The sequence below is a fragment of the Stegostoma tigrinum genome, chromosome 47 (genome assembly GCF_030684315.1).
Source record: "Stegostoma tigrinum isolate sSteTig4 chromosome 47, sSteTig4.hap1, whole genome shotgun sequence".
NCBI classification, from domain to species: domain Eukaryota; kingdom Metazoa; phylum Chordata; class Chondrichthyes; order Orectolobiformes; family Stegostomatidae; genus Stegostoma; species Stegostoma tigrinum.
The window spans coordinates 5,510,776-5,535,689 of record NC_081400.1 but is presented as its reverse complement, the minus strand read 5'-3'; the positions used below and the strand labels follow the sequence as shown (position 1 = coordinate 5,535,689).

At 53.0% G+C, this 24,914-nt stretch overlaps 1 protein-coding gene across 2 annotated transcripts in view; it reads right to left on the bottom strand.

Moving 5' to 3' along the window:
- Positions 1-24,114, bottom strand: part of setdb1b (SET domain bifurcated histone lysine methyltransferase 1b) — a 50,188-nt gene extending 26,074 nt beyond the window's left edge. For both annotated transcript variants that reach the window (XR_009443464.1, XM_059642928.1), the window contains exons 1-9: positions 23,877-24,114; positions 19,151-19,360; positions 18,548-18,723; positions 12,484-12,566; positions 11,493-11,616; positions 10,440-10,709; positions 8,577-8,778; positions 3,423-3,496; positions 1,310-1,500 (exon numbers count right to left, since the gene is read on the bottom strand). Coding sequence is in view for 1 of the 2 variants with exons in the window: in XM_059642928.1 (XP_059498911.1) it covers positions 1,310-1,500; positions 3,423-3,496; positions 8,577-8,778; positions 10,440-10,709; positions 11,493-11,616; positions 12,484-12,566; positions 18,548-18,723; positions 19,151-19,353 (1,323 nt within the window). In the remaining variant the exon portion in view is untranslated. The remainder of the gene's footprint in view (positions 1-1,309; positions 1,501-3,422; positions 3,497-8,576; positions 8,779-10,439; positions 10,710-11,492; positions 11,617-12,483; positions 12,567-18,547; positions 18,724-19,150; positions 19,361-23,876) is intronic.
- Between the last annotated feature and the right edge of the window lie 800 nt (positions 24,115-24,914).

The following is a 24,914-nucleotide window of genomic DNA, read 5'->3' as shown; positions in this document are numbered from 1 at the left end:
CCCCCTGCTGTTCCTAAGCACCATGTTCGGCCGAGGTTCCATCCGTGCTCTCTCAGGAGTGCATTTGAGATCAAGAGTAAAGTGGTCGGGGTTGGGGGGGGCGGTGAAAACAGTCCATCTTCAGTACGAGGCCCAGTGATTAATCCCTGAACCCCTCTCCTTTAAAAACCGCAACTACTAATTGTCTCTGGGTCGTCCTGTGCCGTCTGGAATTCGTACATTCCAGCAGCAAACACACGTGCAAAAATACCACACCCACAGTGATGGTCAAATCCCCAACGTCTCATCAGACACACAGGTTGGGGTGGGGGGGGGGGGGGGGTTGTCACCACAAGCTGGGGATGGCAGGAAAAACAAAAAGGCCGAGTAAGTGAGTCCACGATAACCCCAGCCAATGCGGTAAGGGAACCCAAGACGCAATACGCTGCCAGCCCGTGCCATTAAAGCAGCAGATGGCGCTAAATAAATGCAGTGCACTTCCGACTTTTTTTTTAAAAGAAAAATCTCGTCTCTTCTCGATAGATGACGCACACTGGAGCTCGAGGGGAGTGGGAGAAGGAATCCTGCAGTTAGCTCCAACCCAACTGTCATTTTGACCCAGTGGGGAATAGAGCAGGGTGAGCCGGCGACTGATCAGAAACGGGGGGAAATTAACCCGAAGGGTTGGCCGGTGGGGGGGGAATGTCTAACAGAAAGGAGCTGGCTGCCTCAGGTGGGGTTTGGCACACGCTGGGAGGATGAGATCAGACACGCCTCTGGGGAATTCCCTCAGCCCTTCCCAGGATTAACTGGGAAGAAGGAAGGGGGAATGCCAGGCGGGGTCCCCTCTGGGGAACCGCCACACGCCTTCAGCCTAAAGGGAAGGGACTAAGGGCAGGTGGTAGCACAGACAGGGCCGGGAACACTGTAATTATGTCCCACAATGGGCTGAACCAGGGGAGATGGCACGAGATGCCAGGCTGGCCTCTCGCTGCTAGGTTCCTGGCCCACTCAATGTTCACCCTCCTGTATGCACTGGCAACTCCGCAAGACTTTAATCCGACGGCAGTTCGATTCGGGTGCATGTAAAAGGTGCTGCATTTTGGTAAAGCAAATCCAGGGCAGGATTTACAAGGTCCTGACAAGTGCTGGCAAACAGAGAGGACTAGGGGCGCAGGTTCTTCGCTTGTTATAAGGCATGTGAGCAGGAAGGATTGAGGGAAACGGGATGAGGCCAGGTTGGGATAGTTGGGCCGAAGGGTCTGTTTGCGTGCTGTCGGACTCCATGACGAGGCACGCGCAGGCCTTCCCCCAGCCAGCAGGTGCTTACCAGGAAGAGGATCTTCACCAGGCTACCGTCCACCTCCTCGACCCGAGACTTCCACCAGGTGCCCTCCCACTCGGTCTTAATCTGCTGGCCGTTCTTGAGCAGCACCATGGGCCTGTTGGGGTAGGCGGTGATGTACTCCTCGATAAAATCCCTGCAGGAGACGTCCTCGATATCCTCCCAGGTTTTGGCCACTTGGAAGAGCGTGTGGGGTGGGGAAGAATCAAAGGCGTCAGCCACTACCAGGACTCTGTCAACCCACCCACCTACGGGAGCACTTTCGCGCGCCTGTCCAGCCCAGTCACCGTTTCAAAAAGCTCCCTGAACTCTCCTCAACTCCTTCCCATGTGACGCCGTTCGTTTAGGTAGGGATACCAGAAGTTCTCGGTTATTACTCAAAGACAGAAAAGCTGCAACTCAAAGGGGCTTGGGGGCTTTTGTATGCAAGACACAGGGGCAGCTGGAAGGCTAATGGACTGTTGGAGAGAGATAGGAGGAACTGCAGATGCTGGAGAATCTGAGATAACACTGTGTGGTGCTGGATGAACACAGCAGGCCGAGCAGCATCAGAGGAGCAGGAAGGCTGACGTTTTGGACCTCGAAACACCAGCCTTCCTGCCCTTCTGATGCTGCTTGGCCTGCTGTGTTCATCCAGCTCTACACCATCCGTAAAGGCGGGGCTGGGGGGGGGGGGGGGTGGTCAGAGAGTAAGAGTAGGGAAAGTCTTACTCTAACTGGACAGGGAGCTGGTGGAACCACATCTGGAGCAGTTCTGGTCCCCTTATTGAAGGGGCAGCATTTCACTGGAGGCAGTAACAGAGACGGTTCACTGGGACGATCCCTGGTCTGGGGAGGATTGTTTTAGGAGCAATAGGTTAAACAGGTTGGGACTCTACTCACTGGAGTTTAGCAGAATGACTGAAACGTAACAGACCCTTAAGGGGCGAGGCAGGATCAATGCAGAGAGGACGTTCTGCCCTCACAGGAGGCCCTAGGGCCAGAGTTTCAGAATAAAGGGACACAGATTTAAGATGGAGATGAGGAGGAACTTCTCTCAGAGGATTGAGTGCCTTTGGACCTCCTCACCACAGAGCTATGGGGGTAAGGTCCTTTATTTAAGGTCCTATATTTAAGGCCGAGATTCTTGATCAGTCAGGGAATGAAGGGAAGGATGGGGAAGTGGATGAGAGGATCAACCAGGGTCCTATTAAAATGGCACAGCAGGCTCCAGATTGCCTACTCCTGCTCAGACTGAAGAAGTTGGGAATTCTGAAACACTTCCCAAACCCTAATCACTGCTCGGGCAATAATTTAAAAAAGGAAGCTTTTCCACATGCTGTTTCTGAGGCTACGGTCAATCGTACCGAGGTCCCACTCTGTGGCTCTCGTCCGTTTCTACAACTGGCAAGTTTTACCCCGACTACTGTGTCAGGGCCACTCCAATACACCCAACCCCAAGATCACTTCTCCTCTCGGCCCCCTCCTCTCCCACGGCCAATCCACCCTAACCCGCACATCCCTGGGCACTACGGGACAATTTAGCACGGCCAATCCACCCTAACCCGCACATCCCTGGGCACTATGGGGCAATTTAGCACGGCCAACCCGCACATCCCTGGGCACTACGGGACAATTTAGCATGGCCAACCCACCCCAACCCGCACACCCCCGGGCACTACGGGACAATTTTACCTCGGCCAATCCACCCTAACCCGCGCATCTTTGGACTGTGGAAGGAAACCAGAGCACCTGGAGGAAAGCCACATAGACACGGCGTGGGGGGAAAATGTGCAGAGTTTGCACAGTCGCCCAAAGCTGGAATCACTGAGGCAGCAGTGCTAACCATTGTGCCACCCTGTGGGTCTGGGAGGACTGTTCTTCGGAGGGTTGGTAATGGGCCCGATGGGCCAATGGCCTGCTTCCACATTGTAGAGGCACTGTGATTGGAAAAACTGCCGTCAACACCACCTCCTTCCGAGTTAGCCATTCTCCTGACACGTCTTCAGTTTCAGGCGTACGTATTTCCCCCACCCCATGCCCCATGACCACCATGCTCCTGCATCAACGGCTCCCCCCACAACTATGCCAATTCCTGTGCCTCAGGAAGGGAACTCACACGGCCTGCAGACGGGGTACAGTTCTGACAGGTTGACATAGGAGGCGTAGCCGTCATCGAAGAAAATAAGGAACCTACGGACAGATGGGAAAATTAGACACAGACGTGATGTTTCAGCCAAACTGCAGGGAGGTTAAAGGTGATAAACAACATCCGCCCCCAACCCATCCCTCACCGAACCGAGGGGGCCTGTTTAATTTTTTTTTTACAACTACAGGCGAGTTGGCAGGCCAAGCGGCCAGGTGCACAGAGAGCTACCGAGAGAGCGCCAGCCAAGGGCAGAGAAAGAGAGAAAACGCTAGGTGAACTGGACCTGTTGAGTCAGGAAGCAGGGGGCAATGTAAACATCGGTCTCAAGCCGGAGAGACAGGGAGCAATTTGTTTATTTCTCCTCTCTTCATACTGCTCCGTTTCCACCCAGGGTTATCAAAAGCATTCACCGTCACGTGTGCGCAATATCAGTTTGCTAGTTGTAACTTTGTTATCATCACCTTGTGGCTATTTCTGAGGGGGGTAAGGTGGAAGTGAGCTGCCATCTTAAACAGCTGGTGCTTCCCCTCCTTCCCAACCCCGCTGTTGTAGCGTTGGGGCACAGTGCTGTTCGGGAGTGGGTGCCAAGATTTTGACTTAGCACGTGAAAAGGGACAGCCAACATATGGAATCATAGAGATGGAAACAGAGCCTTCAGTCCAACCCGTCCGTGATGACCCAGATATCCTAAAGTAATCTTGTCCCATTCGGCCCCCTATCCCTCTAACCCCTTCCTATCCAAGTCCCCACCCAGATGCATTTTAAATGCTGTAACTGTACCAGCCCGCACCCAGTTCCTCTGGCAGCTCGTTCCATACACGCACCACCCTCTGTGTGAAAAAGTTGCTCCTCAGGTCCCTTTCCCCTCTCACCTTCAACCTATGCCCCTCTCATTTTGGACTCCCCCCCCACCCCGGGGGAAAAGACCTGGTCCATTCACCGTACCCATGCCCCTCATGACTTTATAAACCTCTATAAAGGTCACTCCTCTGCCTCCAACACTCCAGGGAAATTAGCCGCGGTCTCTCTGATCCTCCAATAACCTTGTCAACCTTTACTGAACACCTGAGAGAGTCACAATTTCTTTCCTGCAGGAAGAAGCCCAGAACTGAATGCACTAGTCCACAAGTAGCCTAACCAACGTCTTGTACGGCTGCAAAATAACGTCCGGCGCGCCATACTCGATAGATTTGCCAACTCCGGGCGGTGAGGGGGACTCATCGTGGGGTGTGATCCCTCATTCTCCTCCTCAAACACAAGGGGGGGGGGGGGCCCCCAAGGTCGTGTTCTAGGCAGGCAGTGCCAGGGGAGTGCTGGCAGCGCATCTGGCAGATGGCACATGCCTCGCTGGCAGGGAGTGAAGGCGCGACGCCAAACCGAAGGGGACTGCTGCCGCTCAAAAGCGTTGCTAAACGCAGGGCAAAAAAAAAAGGAGAGAAGCAAACGCCGCGCTGCATCTCATTAGCAGGCACGGGGCACCACAGTGCCAGATCACGGGGAGCGTCCCTTGGCGGCAAGTCCCGGCAGATCGCCAGCTGTCTCTGCTTTCCTTTTAAAAATGCAGTGAGCCACTTGTGACAGAGCACTGAACCAACACAGCCGGGATACAAACAAGGCACGCTGAGGGACCAAAGCTAGGAGGGAAATAAATAAACCATCAAGTCGGACCACTCGATTACGTGGCTAATGTTGCCAACAGATATGGTACAGCCAGGGAAAAGTCTTACACAGCCCCTCTCGGGAAGCGACTTTCTGTCATTGCGCCCTCGTCGCTCCTCTCCCAAGCTGGTGGTAGCACCTGAAGTTTTTTGGAGGACACCAGCAAGCAAACCACTAATGCCACCATCACCCTCCTGTTGAGAGAGCAGACTACCGGAACTTAGCCTGGGCAGATCCCATGCCACGTTCCCCAGCGGGAGAGAAGGGGCCTGTCCTGGATGTAGTCACACAGCACGGAAATAACCAGTCCATGCCGACCGTAATCCCAAACTAACCTGGTCCCACCTGCCTGCCTGCTCCTCCCTCCAAACCTTTCCTACTCATGTAACTAGACCTGCACCCACCACACTCTCTCTGGAAGTTCACTCCACACACGAACCACTCTGGGTTTAAACCTTTTTAAATCTTTCTCCACTCACCTTAAAAAAGTCCCCAAAGAGAAAGGATCATTGTTATTCACATTATCTCTGCCCCTCAATTTTATAAATCTTGCTAAGATCACCATCCCCTCAATCTCCTACACATCCCAGTCTATTTTTACATCTCATACCCTCCATTCCTGGCAGCATCCTGGCAAATCTTTCTCTGAACCCCCTGCAGTTTAATAATACCCTTTCTGTAACAGGGTGACCAGAACTGGGCACAGTGCTCCAGTCCTGCACAACCTCAACACCACGACCTAACTCCGATAGCATCGAGTCAATGTTGTGAACAAAAGTGCTTCCTGTCCCACCACCTCTCTGATTTTATGAGAATGACTACCACATTGAACACGAGCCCTTCTTTGGCTTCAGGAAGCGCACTGTGAGACAGCGCGCAGACGGGTGGTGGCAAAAGGTGCTAGAGAAATGCACCTTGGTCTTTCCGCGCAGCCTACAGCTCGTAACGGAGCTGCAGGCTTATCAGCATACGATACCCTGTCCCAGAGGAACACAGGAGAACAACGAGGCAATTCGACCCTGGGAGCCTGTTTTTCCACAGACAGGGCTGACAGTGGCCTCAGTTCTGTGCCATTATGACGTACCACCCCAACCCCGGCAAACCCCAAGATTCCCACTGTCGATTGATCAATAAAACTGGAGGAAGGCAATCGCAAAAGACTGGTGATGCTCTGGCAAGCACGACAGCAGCACATCTCTGTCTTAATACAAGAGCCCCTCATTCTGAGGTGCAGTGCTCTCGGTCTAAACCACTGACAGTGTGTATTAGAGCCCAGGCTCCGAGTTCGATATACTTCCTGTATCTTCACCTAAATCCTGCAGCGTCACTACGTGGGCCCCTACTGCACTCTACTGTTACCAAGCTCACGTGCAGCTGGTGAGGCTTCATTCAGAAATGACAACTCAGGCTCTGTCAGTCAGCTCCTCCCACCGGATCCGCTGCCCCCCACCCCCGTCTCCGTCTCAGTCACCCTCCCCTCCGCACCCTCACAGTCACCTCCTCCCACCCGGCCCCGTCTCAGCCACCCAGTCACCTCCTACTCCCAGCCCCGCTCCCACCACCCCAGGCACCTCCTTCCCCTGGTCCAGCTCCTCCCACTCCCCATCTGTCACATCCTCCCCGCGGCCCAGCTATCCCACCCCCCCCACAACTGTCACCTCCTCCCCCGGCCCAACACTACCCACCCCCATCTCAGTCACTCCTCCCCCCGACCCCTCTCCCCTGTCTCTGTCACTCATCTCCAATCGCCTCCTCACTCGTCTGTCACCTCCTCCCCCCCCACTCCACTGTCTCCCCCTCCGGCCTGCTCACCCTACTCCCTCCCCCCGGCCCACTCTCCCCACCCCCGTCTCCATTGCCTCCTCCCCCTCCCCCCCCCCCAACCATGCCCCTCTCCCCCGTATGTCACCTCCTCTCCCTAGCCCCTGCTCATGTGCTACCCTGACCGCATCTCTCCAGCCCCCACCACCAGCGCCTCCTCCCGCAGCCTGCTCACCACCATTCCCCACTTCTCCGTCACCTCCTCCCCCTGACACCGCTCCCCCATCTCCGTCACCTCCCCCAGCCTCTACAGCAGCTCCGAGATCGGCTCCTTTGGTCCCGGCCTCTTGAGGGGGCACACTGGTGTTTTTGGGGTGGGGGGGGGGGTTGTCAGTGTGAACGAGCCACCCCTTCCTGCAGCGCTGACCGATTTACCCCCCCCCCCCACCCCCACCCCCTGCGAGGGAAGGAGCCCAGACTGATTTATCTGTCTCTCTAACCTCCCCCACCGGACTGTAAGTCCAGAGACCCAGGCTTGAACCCTGCCCCGGAATCTGAACTCAATAAATAACCCAGAGTCTGACGAAGACCATGATTCCATTGTCCACTGTCATGAAAAATCCAACCTGGTTTACTCAGGTGATTTTCGGTGGGCTGACAATCCTCACCTGGGCCGGCCTCCGCGTGGCTCCAGACCCACCAGAAACATGGCAGCCTCTCAGAGATTCGGAATCCCACTGGCGCGCACACAAGCAGGCCATTCTGCCCATCACGTCCACGCCGACACGGGTCGCACCCAGCCTCTCCTTATAACAAAACTTCTCCAGTCCTTGTAATTCTCTGGGGCGGGGGCTCATGCGTGAAACAAGCTGCCAGAGGAAGTGAGTGGGGGCTGGTCCAGTTACAACATTTAAAGGGGATCTGGATGGGGACATGGATAGGAAGGGTTTAAGAGGGATAGGGTCGAGTGCTGGCAAATGGGACTGGATTGGTTTAGGATATCTGGGACTAGTTTAGTGTGGAAAACTTGGTTGCCCTGGGAGGAGTTGCACCGAAGGGTCTGTTTCCATGATGTACGACCTTAGGGAACTTTATGAAATCATGAGGGGCACGGGTAAAGTGAACAGCAAGGGGTCTTTCCCCTCGGACAGGGTCGTTCAAAACAAAAGGGGCACATTTTTAAGGTTACGGGAGATTTAAAAAGGACATGAGGGGGCAACGCTTTTCTGATTACACAGAGTGGTTCGTGTGTGTAATAAACTTTCGGAGGGAGTGGTGGGTGAGGGTGCAGTTACAACGTTTAGAAGCTATTTGGACAAGTACGTGGATAGGAAAGGTTCAGAGCGCTATGGGCCAGGAGCAGGTGGGCGGGACTAATTTAGATCGGGATTATGGTCGGCATGGGCTGGTTGGGCCGGAGGGTCTGTTGCTGTGCTGTGTGGCCCCCGTGACCAGCCAACAGATCCACAACAACTGGGCTGACTCTTCAGCAACACTCTGATACCGGCCATCCGAGTGGCTCGTGGGGCAATCGGGGACTTTTGGGAGGGGTGGTGCTGGTACATAATGTTGCTGGCAATTAGAAAACAAAACTCAATGCCCGTGGTGGTGGCAAGGAGGAGGAGGAGGAGGATCAGGAATGGTTGAGAGATGTCTGCCCTTCCACCCACTCCCGCCTGTGCAACCCCACCCCCCCACCGTTACCGTGTCTTGTTCTTGTTGTTGGGGGTTTCCGCCACGATGCCAGCGTACAGCCACACGGAGTTGCCATCCTTGTACTTGGCGACCACTCTGCTCCCCACCATCAGGCGGTCAGCAGCAGGGTGGTAGTCATAGGCAATGTGGTTTCCCGACAACAGGCTCTTGCCCTTGTTGTCGAATTTCACTTTGTACTTGTTGGCGCTGCCTGGTTTGGAGGCAAAAGCAAACAAAACGCACGGAAGGCTGTCAGACAACACACTGGCAAGTCAGTCCTTAGCGTCATACAGCACAGAACAGACCCTTCGGCCCAACCAGTCCGTGCCGACCCTTATCCCAAATTAAAATAGTCCCACCTGCCTTTTCCTGGCCCCTATCCCTCCAAACATTTCCCATTCATGTCCTCATCCAAATGTCTTTTGCCATGCCAGACGCTCACCACCCTCTGTGTGAAGAAAATTACCCCTCTGGACCCTTTTGTATCTCTCCCCTGTCATCTATGCCCTCTAGTTTTAGACTCCCCGAGCATATGGGGGTGGGGGGGGGGGGGTTACTGTCAGCTGCTTAGCTCCTCCACACCTCTCGATTTTACAGACCTCCGTAAGGTCACTCCTCAATCTCCAGGGGAAAGAGGACCCAGCCTCTCCTTATATCTCCAACCTTCCCGTCCAGGTAGCAGTGTAAATCTTTTCAGCACCCTTTCTAGTTCAATAACACCCTTTCTATTAGAAAGGTGACCAGAACTGCACACTGTACTCCAAAGGGGGCCTCACCAAGATCGTACAACAAGATGTCCCATCTCCTATATCCAATGCTAGCATTCCAAAAGCCGCCTTCATCGCCCTGTCTACTTGCACCTCCACTTCCAAGGAGCTGTGAACCTGCGCCCCTTGATCTTTTTGTTCTACAACACTTCACAGGGCTCTGCCATTGATGGTCTAAGTCCTGCCCTGGTCTGTCTGACCAAAAACGCAACACCTTACATTTATGTGCATTAAACTCCATCTGATCAAGATATCACTGCTCTCTTAGGGAACCTTCTTCGCTGTCCACTAAACCAGCAACTTTGGTGTCACCTGCATCCAAGTTGTTTCAAATAAACGGGGAACGATAACAGACCCACCCCTGTGGAACATGGCTAGGTACAGGCCCTCCAGTCTGAAAGACAACCCTCCTCCGCCAGTTGGCTAGCTCCCCATGGATCCTGAGAGATTTAACCTTACTCAACAAGCTACCACGCGGTACCTTGTTAAAGGCCCCCATGTAGACAATGCCCAAACAGACACTGCCCTCTTCCACTTTCTTGGTTACCCCGTCAAAAACTTTATCAAATTCACGCGACACAATTTCCCCACGCACGAAGCCATGCTGACTATCCCAGACAAATCCTTGCCTCTCCAAATGCCTGGAGCTGCTCCCTCTTAGAATTGCCTCTAATAACTTAGCCACCATAGACGCTGGGCTCACCAGCCTATAGTTCCCAGGCATTTCTCTGCAACTTTTCTTAAATTCTGGCTCGATATTAGCCATCTTCCCATCTCTGGGCACTTCACACGTTGCTGATGATACAAATACCTCCGCGTGGGGGCCCCGCAATTCCTCCCGCACCTCCCACAAAGTCCTGGGATACATTTCATCAACCTGTGCTTAACCGAGGGGGGTCATGGCACCACCTGATGCCAGGGGAAAATGGCACACGTTAGTGGGTGGCGAATGCTCGAAGGGGTCCCAGCAATGCCCGCAAAGCCTCTGCACCAACATTAGCCAGAGTCGGTGCCGACAACAGAACTTTGGACTAAAATAAAAACCGGCGGCTCGTAAAATATAGCCCCACTTTCTCCCCCTGCCCATTTCACGCACGTCACCCACCTGTGGTCACAATGGCAATCAGCATCCCTTTGTGCCATGTTTTGGTTCTCTTCTTGCCCAGGATCCGCATGCCCTTGAAGAGGTCGCCGTCCTTCACCACCTCGCCGTCCTCCACGACGGAGCTGCCCACCTGTGGCGGGTTGGCGGTTGGGGGCTGCGGCGCGGGGAGGCGGGCTGGGCGTGGGTGGGAGCTGCAGGTGGACGAGAGGGTGCTGGTAGGGGAGGATGGCACTGAGAAGGCAAGGCCAGGCTGACTGCTCTTGTCCGCCTCTAGGACAACCAAACAAAACGGGTATTTAGATTGACTGGACCGTCAACATGCACCGAAGAGCTCTATCTAAACCAGAGGGTCGGCACCAAGCCGGTTGAGGGGGGGGAGGGTGAGGATCACGGGCACAGAGGTGGCTGGGGCACGGGGGCGTAGACACAGAGGGGGCCGGCACCAAGGTGCGGTGGTGCAGGCGCAGAGGGGGCTGGTGCTGAGGGAGGGAGGGGGCGCAGGCACAGAGGGGTCCGGTGCCAAGGGAGAGAGGGGGGCCGGCACCGAGGTGGGTGGGGTGGCACGGGCACAGAGGGGTCAGGCACAGGGGTGGGAGGGGGGGTGCGTGCAGGCACAGAGGGGGCTGCCGCCGAGGCGGTGGGGGGGGGGGGGGGGGGAGCAGGCACAGAGGGGTCCACGGGCGCTAGCGCCAGTGAGGGGGGGGGGCCACAGGCGCAGAGGTGGGGGGAACGGGCACCGGAGGGCCAGCACTGCACTGTCAGATGTCTTGCAAGTGGGTGCAAAAGGGAGGGCGGCCAACAGTGGAAGAGGACAGGAGAGAGGCCGTGCTGGAGCTAATCATTCTCCCTCAAGCAGCAAGTCGCCAGGAATAACCATTGTTTTCATCGATCTCCCATGCTCGCTAATAGTGGGACTGTTGGGCACGTCTTACGTGACAAGTGACACTTGACAAACAACAGAAACCGTGCTCAGGCCGTGACGCCGATTGCGGAGCCAAGAGGAGGAGAAGGAAGAGGAAGACGAGGACTGGGTGTGGGTTACAGCAAACCGACCTGCTCCCGTGTTCGCAGCCCGGAGCAGACCCACGGAGGCAGGCTGAGGCTTCCTGGAAACGGCCTCCACAAACTTCTGAACATCCCGGGCAGACTTGCGCATCGCGGCCATGGCATCCCGCAGCTGTCGGTGGTGTGAAGGCGAGAGAGAGCAGAAAGGTCGGGGTATTGAAAACAGAATGCGAGACCCTCTGCATCCCATCCTTGAGCTGGCCACAGAACAAACGCTGGCGGTGACCTTTGGCTAAATTTCGCACCCTCGCAGCAATCCCTTGGCGTACCCAACAACACTCAAGCCTTCCACAGCTGAGCATCCCAAGAATTTGGCACGGAAGCAGACCCTTCGGCCCAACCTATCTATGCCGACCCAGATAACCGAAATTATTCCGGTCCCATTTGCCCCAAAAAACCTTCCTACTCATGTCCCCATCCAGGTGCCTTTTAAATGCTGTAACTGTACCAGCCTCCACCACTTCCTCGTTCCATACACGCACCACCCTCCATGTGAAAAAGTTGCCCCTCAGGTCCCTTTTAAATATTTGCCCTCTAGTTCTGGACTGTCCCCACACCTTGTCTATTCCCCCTACCCATGCCCCTCATGGTTTTATAAACCTCGATAAGGTCACCCCCCTTGGCCTCAATCCTTTGAGGCCATCGTTGCCAAGACCCTATTCCTCTTTCACTCATCAGGACCTGTGCAAATACACCAAATTTCACATGGTCACGCCAATTTAGGAACGAAGACGCTGACTGGCCATCTGCCCCTGGGCTCGGTGGGGAGCTTTTCAGTCCTGGCACTGCATGCTGTTGAGGCTGGGTGAAATTCGGCATTCTCGCTTTCATCCTGATGGATTCCTCACCCCCTAACAGTACCCTTCACCTGTGCTGCTTCAGCGCCCTTTTCCTACCTGGCTTGGCAGCGAGGAGCATCGGCCAGGCAGGGCCCTACAAGAGGATTGTGGGAGAAGCAGCGTGGCTGGGATAAACTCACCAGGGACGGCTCGCGGGTGATCTTGCCCAGGGCGGTCACGGTCGACGTGGTGGATGCTGGGGGTGCGGCTCGCCCCGTCTCCGCTGTCGGGGAGAGAGAGCGTTTGTTAGGTTGGTAAATGGCACCATGCACCAGCTTCGTTAGCAAATAAACACTAAAGGCGGAGCTTCGGGATCCCGGTGACCACAACGGAAAAAGATTGACGTTCATTTTAAGAAAAGCAGAGGGTGGCTTAGATCACAAGCAGGGTTTTCTCAGCAGCATCCGCCCCCAACCGCCTGCCTGTCTCTGTCATCTCCTCCGGCTCCACAAACCACCCCCCCGCCCCCCCCCACTGCCTCCATCACCACCTCCGCTACCGCAACCCCCCAGCCCGCACTCTGCTCCCTGTCTCTGTCATCTCCTCTGGCTCAACAACCCCCACCCCAAATCTCTCACTGCCTCCGTCACCGTCACCACCTCCACACCACCCCCACACCCTGCTCCCTGTCTTCTTCATCTCCTCCGGCTCCACAACCCCCCTCCTCCCAAAACCCTCACTGCCTCCGGCACCACCTCCGTGCAACCACCCCCCTCCCCCTCCCCGGGCACTCTGCTCCCTGTCTCCGTCACCTCTCCCGGCCCCCCCCCCCCCACCGATTCCATCACCTCCCCCAGACCCCACCCCACACCCCTCCCTGTCCCCATCACCCCCTGCAACCCCTCCCTGTCACCATAGCCCCCTCCCTGTCCCTGTTGCCCCATCCGGCCCCCTCCCTGTACCTGACACCTCCTCCAGCCCCCTGCACCGCCTCCCTTACCCTGTCACCTCCTCCAGCCCCCTTGCACCCCCTCCATGTCCCTGTCACCTCCTACAGTCCCTAGACCCACTCTTCTCCCCCTTCAGTCAATCTTAACCCAACAGCAATCAGTTGCTGACCGGGTCTGAAACCAGCCCTGTATCGGGATCTTTCGCCAACGGGAGTCATTTCTCTCCTATGTGAGGCATCCTCACCGGTTCGGGCATTCAGCCTCCTCTTCGCCAGGGAGGCCACATCACCCATGCTCCTTATCCCTCGATCATTCTCATGAAGCCTTTCAACATCCTCTTGGTCACCCTCGAGTGGCCAGAGTTATCACAATATTCAGCTGAGACAGAGCCTGAGAGTTAGCCTCTCTTCCTCTGCTTAGCACTGTGCTTAAGCTCAGCGGGTTGTCATGTCTGACCAGGGGAATCCTTGCTCCCTTCTGTAACGGGTTCACCCTAACCTCCTTGCTTTAACTCCGTTCCTATTGATAAACCCCAGCATGCAGTCTGCTTTTTACGTGCGATTTTCTCAGCTTGTCCTACAACCCTGAAATATTTGGGCACACATTTGCCTTCCATGTGCCTCTGCCCCTTTCGAATTCACCCTTTGTTTTGCATCCTTATTCTGGACTTTCCTCACCTCGCATTTCTTGGCATTAAATTTGCACTAATTCTGGGACAGCAGCGGCAATGTCTCTGGGCTGGTGATCCAGAACCTTATAGCCTCACATTCTGATGGACTCAGGTTCGAGTCCTACCTTGGCAGATGGTGAAACAAGACAGACAACCTGGAATTAAAAGCAAGATTCGTGGAGGCTGTCAGGCTCAGGAACGGGGGAGGGAAATCCACTGTCCTTGCACAGTCTACCCTACATATGACTCCAGGGATACCTTCAACTTTGAAATGCCCTGTGGACAAGTAGGGACAGAAAATAATCGGTCGGCTAGTGATGCCACATGCCACAATTAAGTTCATTTTTAAAAAATGCCACTTCGTTGCAAGAATTCTTGCAGTCAGTCGGTACCCACCTCACACTTTCATGACATTTCACGATCAAATGGACATTTGGAAATTGTGCTTGACCAAACTGCGCAGGGAACACTGGGAAATCTCAGCCTCTCTCACAGCAGCAGTGGAGAGGAGAAGCAGTGTTAACATTGAGTTGCTGTCCGACTGTTGCTCAGAACTGGTCTTGAAACATTAACACGCTCTCTCGCTCTCTGTAGACACTGCCAGACGGGCTAGATTTCTCCAATACTCTTGCAGTCATGGACAGTGGAGAAGGTGGTAGCAAAGAACTGCAGATGCTGGAGTCTGAGGTAACACAGTGGTGGAGCTGAAGGAACACAGCAGGCCAGGCAACATCAGAGGAGCAGGAAAGCTGGAAGAAGGGTCCCGACCCAAAACGTCAGCCTTTCTGCTCCTCTGATGCTGCCCGGCCTGCTGTGTTCCTCCAGCTCCACACTGTGTTATCCATAGTGACGAAGGTGTTCGGTATGCTTGCTTTTACGGGTCAGTGCATTGAGTAGAGGGAGCTGGGAAGGTCATGTTGCAGCTGTACAGGACATTGGTTAGGGCCACTTCGGGAATACTGCGTTCAATCCTGGTCTCCCTGCTACAGGAAGGATGTTGTGAAAGGGTCAGGAAAGATTTACAAGGTGCTACCAGGGTTGAAGAGTTTCAGTTGGAGGGACCTGTTGGGGCTGTTTTCACTGGAGTGCTGGACGCTGGGGGGCGGGGGTCGGGGGACACGCGCGCGGCGGCGACCGTATAGAAGTTTATAAAATTGCGAGGGGCCAAAATAGGGTGAATTGCCACGATATTTCTCCTTGGGGCGAGGGAGTCTAAAACCAGAGCGGCATAGGTTTAAGGCGAGAGGGGACAGAATTAAAAAGGGGCCTGAGGGATAACATTTTCACACAGAGGGTGGCGCGTGTATGGAACAAGCTGCCAGAGGTAGTCATAGTGTAGTACAACACGGAAACAGGCCCTTCAGCCCAAACCGACCACGGTGCCCGCTCAGCTATTTCCCTCTCAACCCTTCCAAGTACCTACCCAATTATTTTTAAAATGTTGCTATTGTATCTGCCTCAACCACGTTCCCTGGCAGCCCCTTCCATATACACACCACTCTCTGTGTGAAGAAGTATCCCCTCAGGTCCTTCTTAAATCCTTCCCCTCTCACCTTAAACCTATTCCCTCTTGTTTTCAATTCCCCGTCCCTAGGAAAAAAAGTATATGCATTCATCCTTTCTATGCCTCTCATGGGTTTATACACCTCAATAAAGGTGACCCCTCGTTCTCCTAGGTTCCAAGGAATAAACTCCTATCCTGGCCACCCTCTCCCTATAACTCGGGCCTACTAGACCTGGCAACATCCCCGTAAACCTCCTTTGCACACTTTCCAGTTTAACTATGGCTTTCCTATAGCAGTGTGCCCACAACTGTACACAATACAAATGCGGCTTCACCAGTAATTTACATAACTGTAGCATAACGTCCCAACTCCTATACTCAAAGCTTCAGTGAAGGCCAACATGCTGAATGCCTTCTTCACCACCCTGTCTACCTGTGATGCTGCTTTCAATGAGCTATATACTCTTACTCCTAGGTCCCTCTGTTCCTCAACACTCCTCAGGGCCTTCCCATTTACTGTATAAGTTCCACCTTGGTTTGACTTTCCAAAGTGCAACACCTCACACTTATCTGTATGGAACTGCACTTGCCAATCCTTAGCCCACTTCCGCGTCTGATCAAGATCCCTCTGTAATTTTTGATAACCTTCCTCATCATCAGCGATATCTCCTAATTTTGTATCATCTGCAAACCTACTAACCGTGCCTTGTACATTCACATCTACATCAGTTATGTCAATAACAAAGGTCCCTGTGGCACACCACTAGTCACAGGCCTCCAGTCCGAGAAACAACCTACAACCATCACCCTCTGCTCCCTACCATCGAGCCAATTTTAAATCCAATTAGCCGGTTCTCCCTGGATCCCATGCATCCTAACCTTATGACTTGCCTGCTGTGTGGGACCTTGTCAAAAGCCTGACAAAAATCCATATAGACAGCATCCACTGCTCTAACCTCATCCATCCTCTTGGTTACCTCTCTAAAAAGATTTGTCAGAGCTGACTTCCCGCACACAAATCCATGCTGACCCACCCCAATCAGACCTTGACTGTCCAAATGCTAGTTGATTTTCTCCCTCAGTATGCTCTCCAATAACCGACCTATCACTGATGTCAGGCTCACTGTCCGGCAGTTCCCTGGCTTGACTTTGCTACCTTTCTTAAACAATGGAACAAAACATGAGCCACCCTCCAGTCTTCTGGAGCTTCACCAGTGGCCAAAAGCGAAGCAAACGTCTCTGCAATTTCTTCCCTATCGTCCCACAACGTCTGAGGATGGACTTGATCAGGCCCAGAGGATTTATCCACCCTAGTGTTATCTAAGGCTGTATACGCCTCCTCTCTGGTAATATTCCGTCCAAAACGTGGACACTTGTTTCCCTTATTTCGTTGGCGTCCACCATTCTCTCCTCAGCAAAGAGTGAGGAGAAATATTCATTAAAAATCTCCCCCATCTCCTGGTACAGGAGGAGGCTGGTACAATGACAACATTTAAAAGGCATCTGGATGGGTATGTGGAGAGGAAGGGTTTAGAGGGATATGGGCCGAGTGCTGGCAAGTGGGACTAGATCAGTTTGGGATAGCTGGTCGGCATGGATGGGTTGTGCTGAACGGTCTGTTTCCATGCTGTATGACTATTAGTTTCAGACTTCCAGCATCTGCAGTAGTTTGCTTACAACTCAAGGGAGGTCAGGAAAAATAGGTGAGTTGAGGCAGAGGCGCAGAGGGGAGCAGGAGAGTTCCTGTACACTGTGCTTGAGTCACCCTGTTCGAGGAAGGATAATGATTAAGCTGTAGAGGGCTCACAAGAGGTTTCCCAGGATGTGGCTGGGAATGAAAGGTTTGAGTTAGAAGAACAGGCTGGGAATTTTTCACCAGAGTATAGGGGGCTGAGGGGCATCGATAATGGGAACAGCAAATGTTTTTTCCACAGGGTGCAGCAGTTCAACACCAGGGGGCACATTTTTAAGGTGAAAGGAGACCTGGGGAGGTTGGGGGCAACTTTTTTTGTCACACAGTGTAGTTTGTGTGCGCCAGAGGAATCAGCAGATATGGGTACAATCAAACCATATAAAAGAAGTCTGGATAAATACATGAATAGGAAAGGGTTGACATGTGACACAAAGCTGGGTGACAGTGTGAAATGTGAGGAGGATGTTATGAGAATACAGGGTGACTTGGACAGGCTGGGTGAGTGGACGGATGCATGGCAGATGCAGTTTAATGTGGATAAATGTGCGGTTATACACTTTGGTGGCAAGAACAGGAATGCAGATTACTATCTCAATGGAGTCAAGTTAGGTAAAGGGGAAGTACAACGAGATCTAGGTGTTCTTGTACATCAGTCAATGAAAGCAAGTGGGTAGTGAAGAAAGCTAATGGCATGCTGGCCTTCATAACAAGAGGAATTGCGTATAGGAGCAAAGAGGTCCTTCTGCAGCTCTACAGGGCCCTGGTGAGACCGCACCTGGAGTATTGTGTGCAGTTTTGGTCTCCAAATTCGAGGAAGGACATTCTTGCTATTGAGGGAGTGCAGCGTAGGTTCACGAGGTCAATTCCCAGAATGGCGGGACTATCATATGTTGAAAGATGGGAGCGACTGGGCTTGTATACACTCGAGTTTAGGAGGATGAGAGGGAATCTGATTGAGGCGTATAAGATTATTAAGGGATTTGACACTCTGGAGGCAGGAAGCATGTTTCCATTGATGGGGGAGTCCAGAACCAGAGGACACAGTTTAAAAATAAGGGGGAGGCCATTTAGAACAAGAGTTGAGGAAAAACTTCTTCACCCAGAGAGTGGTGGATATATGGAATGCTCTGCTCTAGAAGGCAGTGGAGGCCAAGTCTCTGGATACTTTCAAGAAAGAGATGGATAGAGCTCTTAAAGATAGTGGAATCAAGGGTTACGGGGGTAAGGCAGGAGCAGGATACTGATTGTGGATGATCAGCCATGATCATAATGAATGGTGGTGCTGGCTCGAAGGGCTGAACGGCCTACTCCAGCACCTATTATCTATTAGGTACGGGCCAGGAGCAGGCAGGTGGGACTAGTTTAGTTGGGGATTAGGGTTGGCAGGGACTGCTTGAGCTGAAGGGTCTGTTTCCGCGCTGTTATGACCCTGTGACCCGCCCCCTACCAGGTTCCACAGCCATCACGTCATCGTCATCTTCCTCGTCGTCGTCCAGGATCTCGATCACTTCCGACAGTTTAGCAGCATCCTTCTTGGTTGACCCCTCTGCGGCCGTCTCCTCGTACTGAAGGCCCAGGTTGTTGTATAGATCCTTCACCATCGACTCGCACATGTCCACTGACCTGCAGGCACACGAGGGCACAGCGGCATGGGGGGGGGGGGGGGGGCCCCAAATCAGAACCGAAACGATCCAAAGAGAGCTGGCCCCAGCCCACGACGCGCAGCGTCAATTCTGACAGCCGCCCTGTCTTGGAAAGGCAAGGGGGCTTGGGGTGGGGGGTGTAGGGAGAGGACATGCAAGCTCAAAGAAAGGGGTGTTCAAATTGCACGCGAGACAGAAATAGCGGAAGGACACAGGTGCGCAGCGAAGGACAGAGGGAGGCAAAGGTGCGAACATAGCTCAGAGAGAGGGACGCGCACAGCCAGCGGGCGGGCGAGGGAGGGAGGCACGCAGAGGGAGCCGGTGGGTGGGGGCGGGAGAGAGGGAAGCACGCAGAGGGAGCCGACGGGGGAGGAGGTGCGCACAGAGAGCTGAGGAGACCTGATTACCTGGATGCATCCTCAAAGAGCCCGTCGACATGAGCCACCTCAGCCTCCTTCTTCTCCACCCAGCTCTCCAGTTCCTGCAGGGCAGCTCGGCGTTGCTTTAGGAAGTCCACCTTCTCCAGTTCCTGGTCAATCCATTCACGGATCTCGTCCATCGAGAGGCCCAGCTCTTCCACCGCCAGGTCCATGGTCTCAGCCGATGTCATGGCAGTTCTGGAGGGCACAGGAGTGCATGTTAACAAAACAACTAAACCTGGGAATGGGTTTACCCAATAGCATTGGGGTTAAAACGCCACCTGGGGGAAGCCTCCTGTACTGTGCTGGTATCAGGTCAGATTAAGGGCCCATGCTTATAGGGTAGCCACCTTCACAGAATCCGTACAGTGTGGAAGCAGGCCACTTAGCCCATCAAGTACACAGCAAGCCCCTCGAGTGCATCCCACCCAGGCCTGCCCACAGACAGACAGACACACACACAGACACACACACAGACACACACACAGACACACACACAGACACACACACACAGACACACACACACAGACACACACACACAGACACACACACACAGACACACACACACAGACACACACACAGACACACACACAGACACACACCAACCCACCACCCCACCTCCTTCACATGTCCCCAACTCTATCCCTGTAACACTGCACTTCCCATGGCCAAGCCACTTCCCGTGCTAACAATCTCCCACGGCCAATCCACCCTAACCGGCACATCCCTGGGCACTACGGGATAATTTCCATCAGCCAATCCACCCTAACCCGCACATCCCTGGGCACTACGGGACAATTTAGCACGGCCAATCCACCCTAACCCACAGAGCACCCAGAGGAAAACCACAGAGATATGGGGTAGAACGTGTGAATTCCACACAGTCGCACAAGGGTGGAATCGAACCCAGGTTCTCTGCACCGTGAGGCAGCAGTACTGTAGTATCAATACAGTTGTTCTGGGAGATTTCAACATGCGGGTAGACTGGGAGAATCAGTATGATACTGGACCCCAAGAAAGGGAGTTGTAGAGTGCCTCCGAGATGGATTCTTAGAACAGCTTGTACTGGAGCCTACCAGGGAGGAGGCAATTCTGGATCTGGTGTTGTGCAATGAACCAGATTTGATCAGGGACCTCAAAGTAAAGGAGCCATTAGGAGGTAGTGACCATAATATGATAAGTTTTAATCTGCAGTTTGAGAGGGAGAAGGGAGAATCGGAAGTGTCAGTATTGCAGTTGAATAAAGGGAACTATGGAGCTATGAGGGAGGAGCTGGCCACAGTTCAATGGTACAATGCCCCAGCAGGGATGGCAGTGGAACAGCAACGGCAGGTATTTCCGGATATAATGCAGAAGGTGCAGGATCAGTTCATACCAAAGAGGAAGAAAGATCCGAAGGGGAGGCAGGGGCAGCCGTGGCTGACGAGGAAAATTAAGGACTGTATAAAAATAAAAGAGAAGTATAACATAGCAAAGATGAGCGAAAAGCCGGAGGACGGGGAAGCTTTAAAAGAGCAACAGCGGATAACTAAAGAGGCAATACACAGAGAAAAAATGAGCTATGAGGGAAAACTGGCCAAAAATATAAAGGAGGATAGTAAAAGCTTTTTTAGGTATGTGAAAAGAAAAAAAAAATGGTTAAGACTAAAATTGTTCCCTTGAAGACAGAAACGGGTGAATTTATTATGGGGAACAAGGAAATGGCAGAAGAGTTGAATAGATACTTTGGATCTGTCTTCACTAGGGAAGACACAAGAAATCTCCCAGATGCAGTAGTGGCTGAAGGACCGAGGGTAATGGACGAACTGAAGGGTATTTATATTAGGCAGGAAATGGTGTTGGATAAACTGTTAGGTCTGAAGGCTGATAAGTCCCCGGGACCTGACGGTCTGCATCCCAGGTTCCTTGAGGAGGTGGCTGTAGAAATTGTGGACGCATTGGTAATTATTTTCCAAGGTTCTATAGATTCAGGATCAGTTCCTGTGGATTGGAGGGTGGCAAATGTTGTCCCACTTTTCAAGAAAGGAGGGAGAGAGAAAACAGGAAATTACAGACCGGTTAGCCGGACGTCAGTGGTGGGAAAGGTGCTGGAGTCAATTATAAAAGATGAAATTACAACTCATTTGGATAGCAGTAACAGAATAAGTCAGAGTCAGCATGGATTTACGAAGGGGAAATCATGCTTGACTAATCTTCTGGAATTTTTTGAGGATGTATCTATGAAGATGGATAAGGGAGAGCCAGTGGATGTCGTGTACCTGGACTTTCAGAAAGCCTTTGATAAAGTCCCGCATAGGAGATTGGTGAACAAAATTAGGGCACATGGTATTGGGGGCAAAATAGAGTTGGATTGAACATTGGCTGGCTGACAGGAAGCAAAGAGGAGTGATAAACGGGTCCCTTTCGGAATGGCAGGCAGTGACCAGTGGCATTCCACAAGGTTCAGTGCTGGGACCGCAGCTGTTTACGATATACATTAATGATATACACGAAGGCATTAGAAGTAATATTAGCAAATTTGTTGATGACACAAAGTTGGGTGGCAGTGTGAAATGTGAGGAGGATGTTATGAGAATACAGGGTGACTTGGACAGGCTAGGTGAGTGGACGGATGCATGGCAGATGCAGTTTAATTTGGATAAATGTGCGGTTATAAACTTTGGTGGCAAGAACCGGAAGGCAGATTACCTAACTTGACTCCATTGAGATGGTAAAGGGGAAGCAGAACGAGATCTAGGTGTTCTTGTGCATCAGTCAATGAAAGCAAGCATGCAGGTACAGCAGGCAGTGAAGAAAGCTAATAGCATGCTGGCCTTCATAACAAGAGGAATTGAGTATAGGAGCAAAGAGGTCCTTCTGCAGCTCTACAGGGCCCTGGTGAGACCGCACCTGGAGTATTGTGTGCAGTTTTGGTCTCCCAATTTGAGGAAGGACATTCTTGCTATTAACGGAGGGCAGCATAGGTTCACGAGGTCAATTCCGAGAATGGCGGGACTATCATATGTTGAAAGATTGGAGCGACTGGGCTTGCATACACTTGAGTTTAGGAGGATGAGAGGGGATCTGATTGAGACGTGGAAGATTACTAAGGGATTGGACACTGTGGAGGCAGGGAGCATGTTTCCGCTGATGGGTGAGTCCAGGACTAGAGGACGCAGTTTAAAAATAAGGGGTAGGCCATTTAGAACAAGAGTTGAGGAAAAACTTCTTCACCCAGACAGTGGTGGATATATGGAATGCTCTGCCCCAGAAGGCAGTGGAGGCCAACTCTCTGGACGCTTTCAAGAAAGAGATGGATAGAGCTCTTAAAGATAGTGGAATCAAGGGTTACGGGGGTAAGGCAGGAACAGGATACTGATTGTGGATGATCAGCCATGATCATAATGAATGGTGGTGCTGGCTCGAAGGGCCGAATGGCCTACTCCAGCACCTATTGTCTATTGTCTAACCATTGCGGCACCGAGCTGCTGCTTTCATACAGAGGTGAGAAATTTCTTCACTGATAATGTGGCAGAATTTTCTATGATTTGAGACTGTGGAGTCACTGAATGTATTTAAGGCAAAGAAGTTTCTTCGAGACAATAAGTGACAAAGGAAATAGGAAGGGACAATTGAACAGGCTTGCTGGGTCAGATATAACCACTCAAGCTCCTATTTCAACATTTCCCAGGGCAGAATCTGTTTAGTCAGGCCCAAAAACTAGTGAATGCACCACAATAACAGGTGGATCTGAAATGGCCTAGCTTGAAACTAAAATTGGTGGCTCGAGACCACCCAGTGGCATGGTGCTCATATGGGCAGCACGGTGGCTCAGTGGTTAGCACTGCTGCCTCACGGTGCCAGGGAACCAGGTTCGATTCCAACATCGGGCGACTGTCTGTGCGGAGTTTGCACGTTCTCCCCGTGTCTGCGTGGGGTTTCCTCCGGGCGCTCCAGCTCCCTCCCACAGGTCCAAAGACGTGCAGTTTAGGGTGGATTGGCCGTGCTAAATTGCCCATAGTGCCTGGGGAAGTTTAGGTGACATAAGTTAGACATGGGAGATGCAGGGCAGGGGATTGGGTCTAGGTGGGATGCTCTTTGGAGGGGCAGTGTGGACTTGTTGGCCTGAATGGTCTGTTTCCACACTGTAGGGATCCTAAGATTCTTACACATTCTGACCTTTTTCTCAGGAATTGGGTTATTCACAGGCAATATTACATAGGGCTGATTCCTCGAGCCACAGTAGAGGGGGGTGGGGGGATTTGGTGAAAGGGAGGATTTGGGGGAAAAAGGGGAAACAAAAAAGAGACAGAGAGAGAGAGGGAAAGAAAGAGACAGACAGACACAGAGAGAGAGAGAGAGAGAGAGAGAGAGAGAGAGAGAGAGAGAGAGAGAGAGAGAGAGAGAGAGAGAGAGAGAGAGAGAGAGAGAGAGAGAGAGAAAAAGGGGGAGCCAGGAACTACAATCCCCAGCATGCTCCGCGGGGTCAACGCGCATACTCACGCGCGGTGCAGCAGCGCACGGCCCTTTCGCGCAGCCGCACTACTCCAGTGGACGGCTCTCCGAGGCAATTTTGAAAAAAAAGTGAAAGAAAAAAAATGGGAAGATTAAAGGCTCCGGGAGGCAGAAACACCCGGCCGCAGTGCGGGAACGTGGAGTCTAAAGAAGACGACGAGCGAACCTCCGCACCAACCTGCAGGAGACAAACAATAAGAAAACAATCCGAGCATCTCACCTTCTCCTGCAGCCGTGAGGCTGGGCCTAGCGCCTAACCACTAGGCCGCGGCTTCTCTAAATTTCTTTAACAGGCTCGCTCGCTCTGTGTGACTTTGCAAATTGCGGTGGAAAGGCTACATGGTTTTAATTGAAGTGCATCACCGTTCCGCCGCCTCCCAGGCCCCCGAGTGAAAGGATGTTTTGAAAAGACGGCTGCTGGTGAGTCGCCCAAACACGCCGGGCTGCGACCCACCTTGAACGGGGATTGGCCAACGTCGCTGCCGGCCAACCGGATTGACGGGGACCGCGGCCAATCGGTGCCGGCCCCGCCCCCCACGGTCCGCGAGTGACGGGCACGCGGCCCAATTGAATGAGGCCCCACCCCCGCAGCGTCTGATTGACCGATGTCTAGATGAGTCAAATGGGGTCCAGCCTCCTCTCCTCCTGATCGACGGTGGTCTTGTCCAATGCGATGAGGACCCACCCACATGGGCATCGAAATGCTGGAGTCTTGACCAATCGCATGTGGTCCCACCTTATCAGCCGCGATCGACATGGAAGCAGCCAATCGAGCGGTTGTCTTCCCAGACGGAGAACGCCACTGGACTCCCGCGCATACCAACCCGTTTATCGACGTCCTCCCCTGCCAATGGGAAGATGGAAGGGTAACAGTCACCGCCGATTATGCCGCCCATTTGTAATTGACGTTTCGCTCGCCCAACCATCTCCAAGCCCCTCCGTAATGATTGGCAATTCTTCCTGATCGACTGATAAGCCGGCCAATCGGCTTTTGGAACATTTGCAGTCCCGCCCATCCAGCTCAATAATAGGACCTTCTACCAATGGATGGGCAGAGACATGGGCTGGCCAGTGACAATGGTCACCCTGTTGTGGAGTGGGGTAGAAGTTTGGAAGGGCCGAATGGCCATCTGCATGAACCAGCAGGTGGTCCACACCCAGCTATTTTCAGTGCAGCAAAACCTCTGACCTCGCTCGGCTAGATCATCGATTCCCAGGCTCTGATCACAGAGACAAGGCCTTTCTTCACGTAATTGGG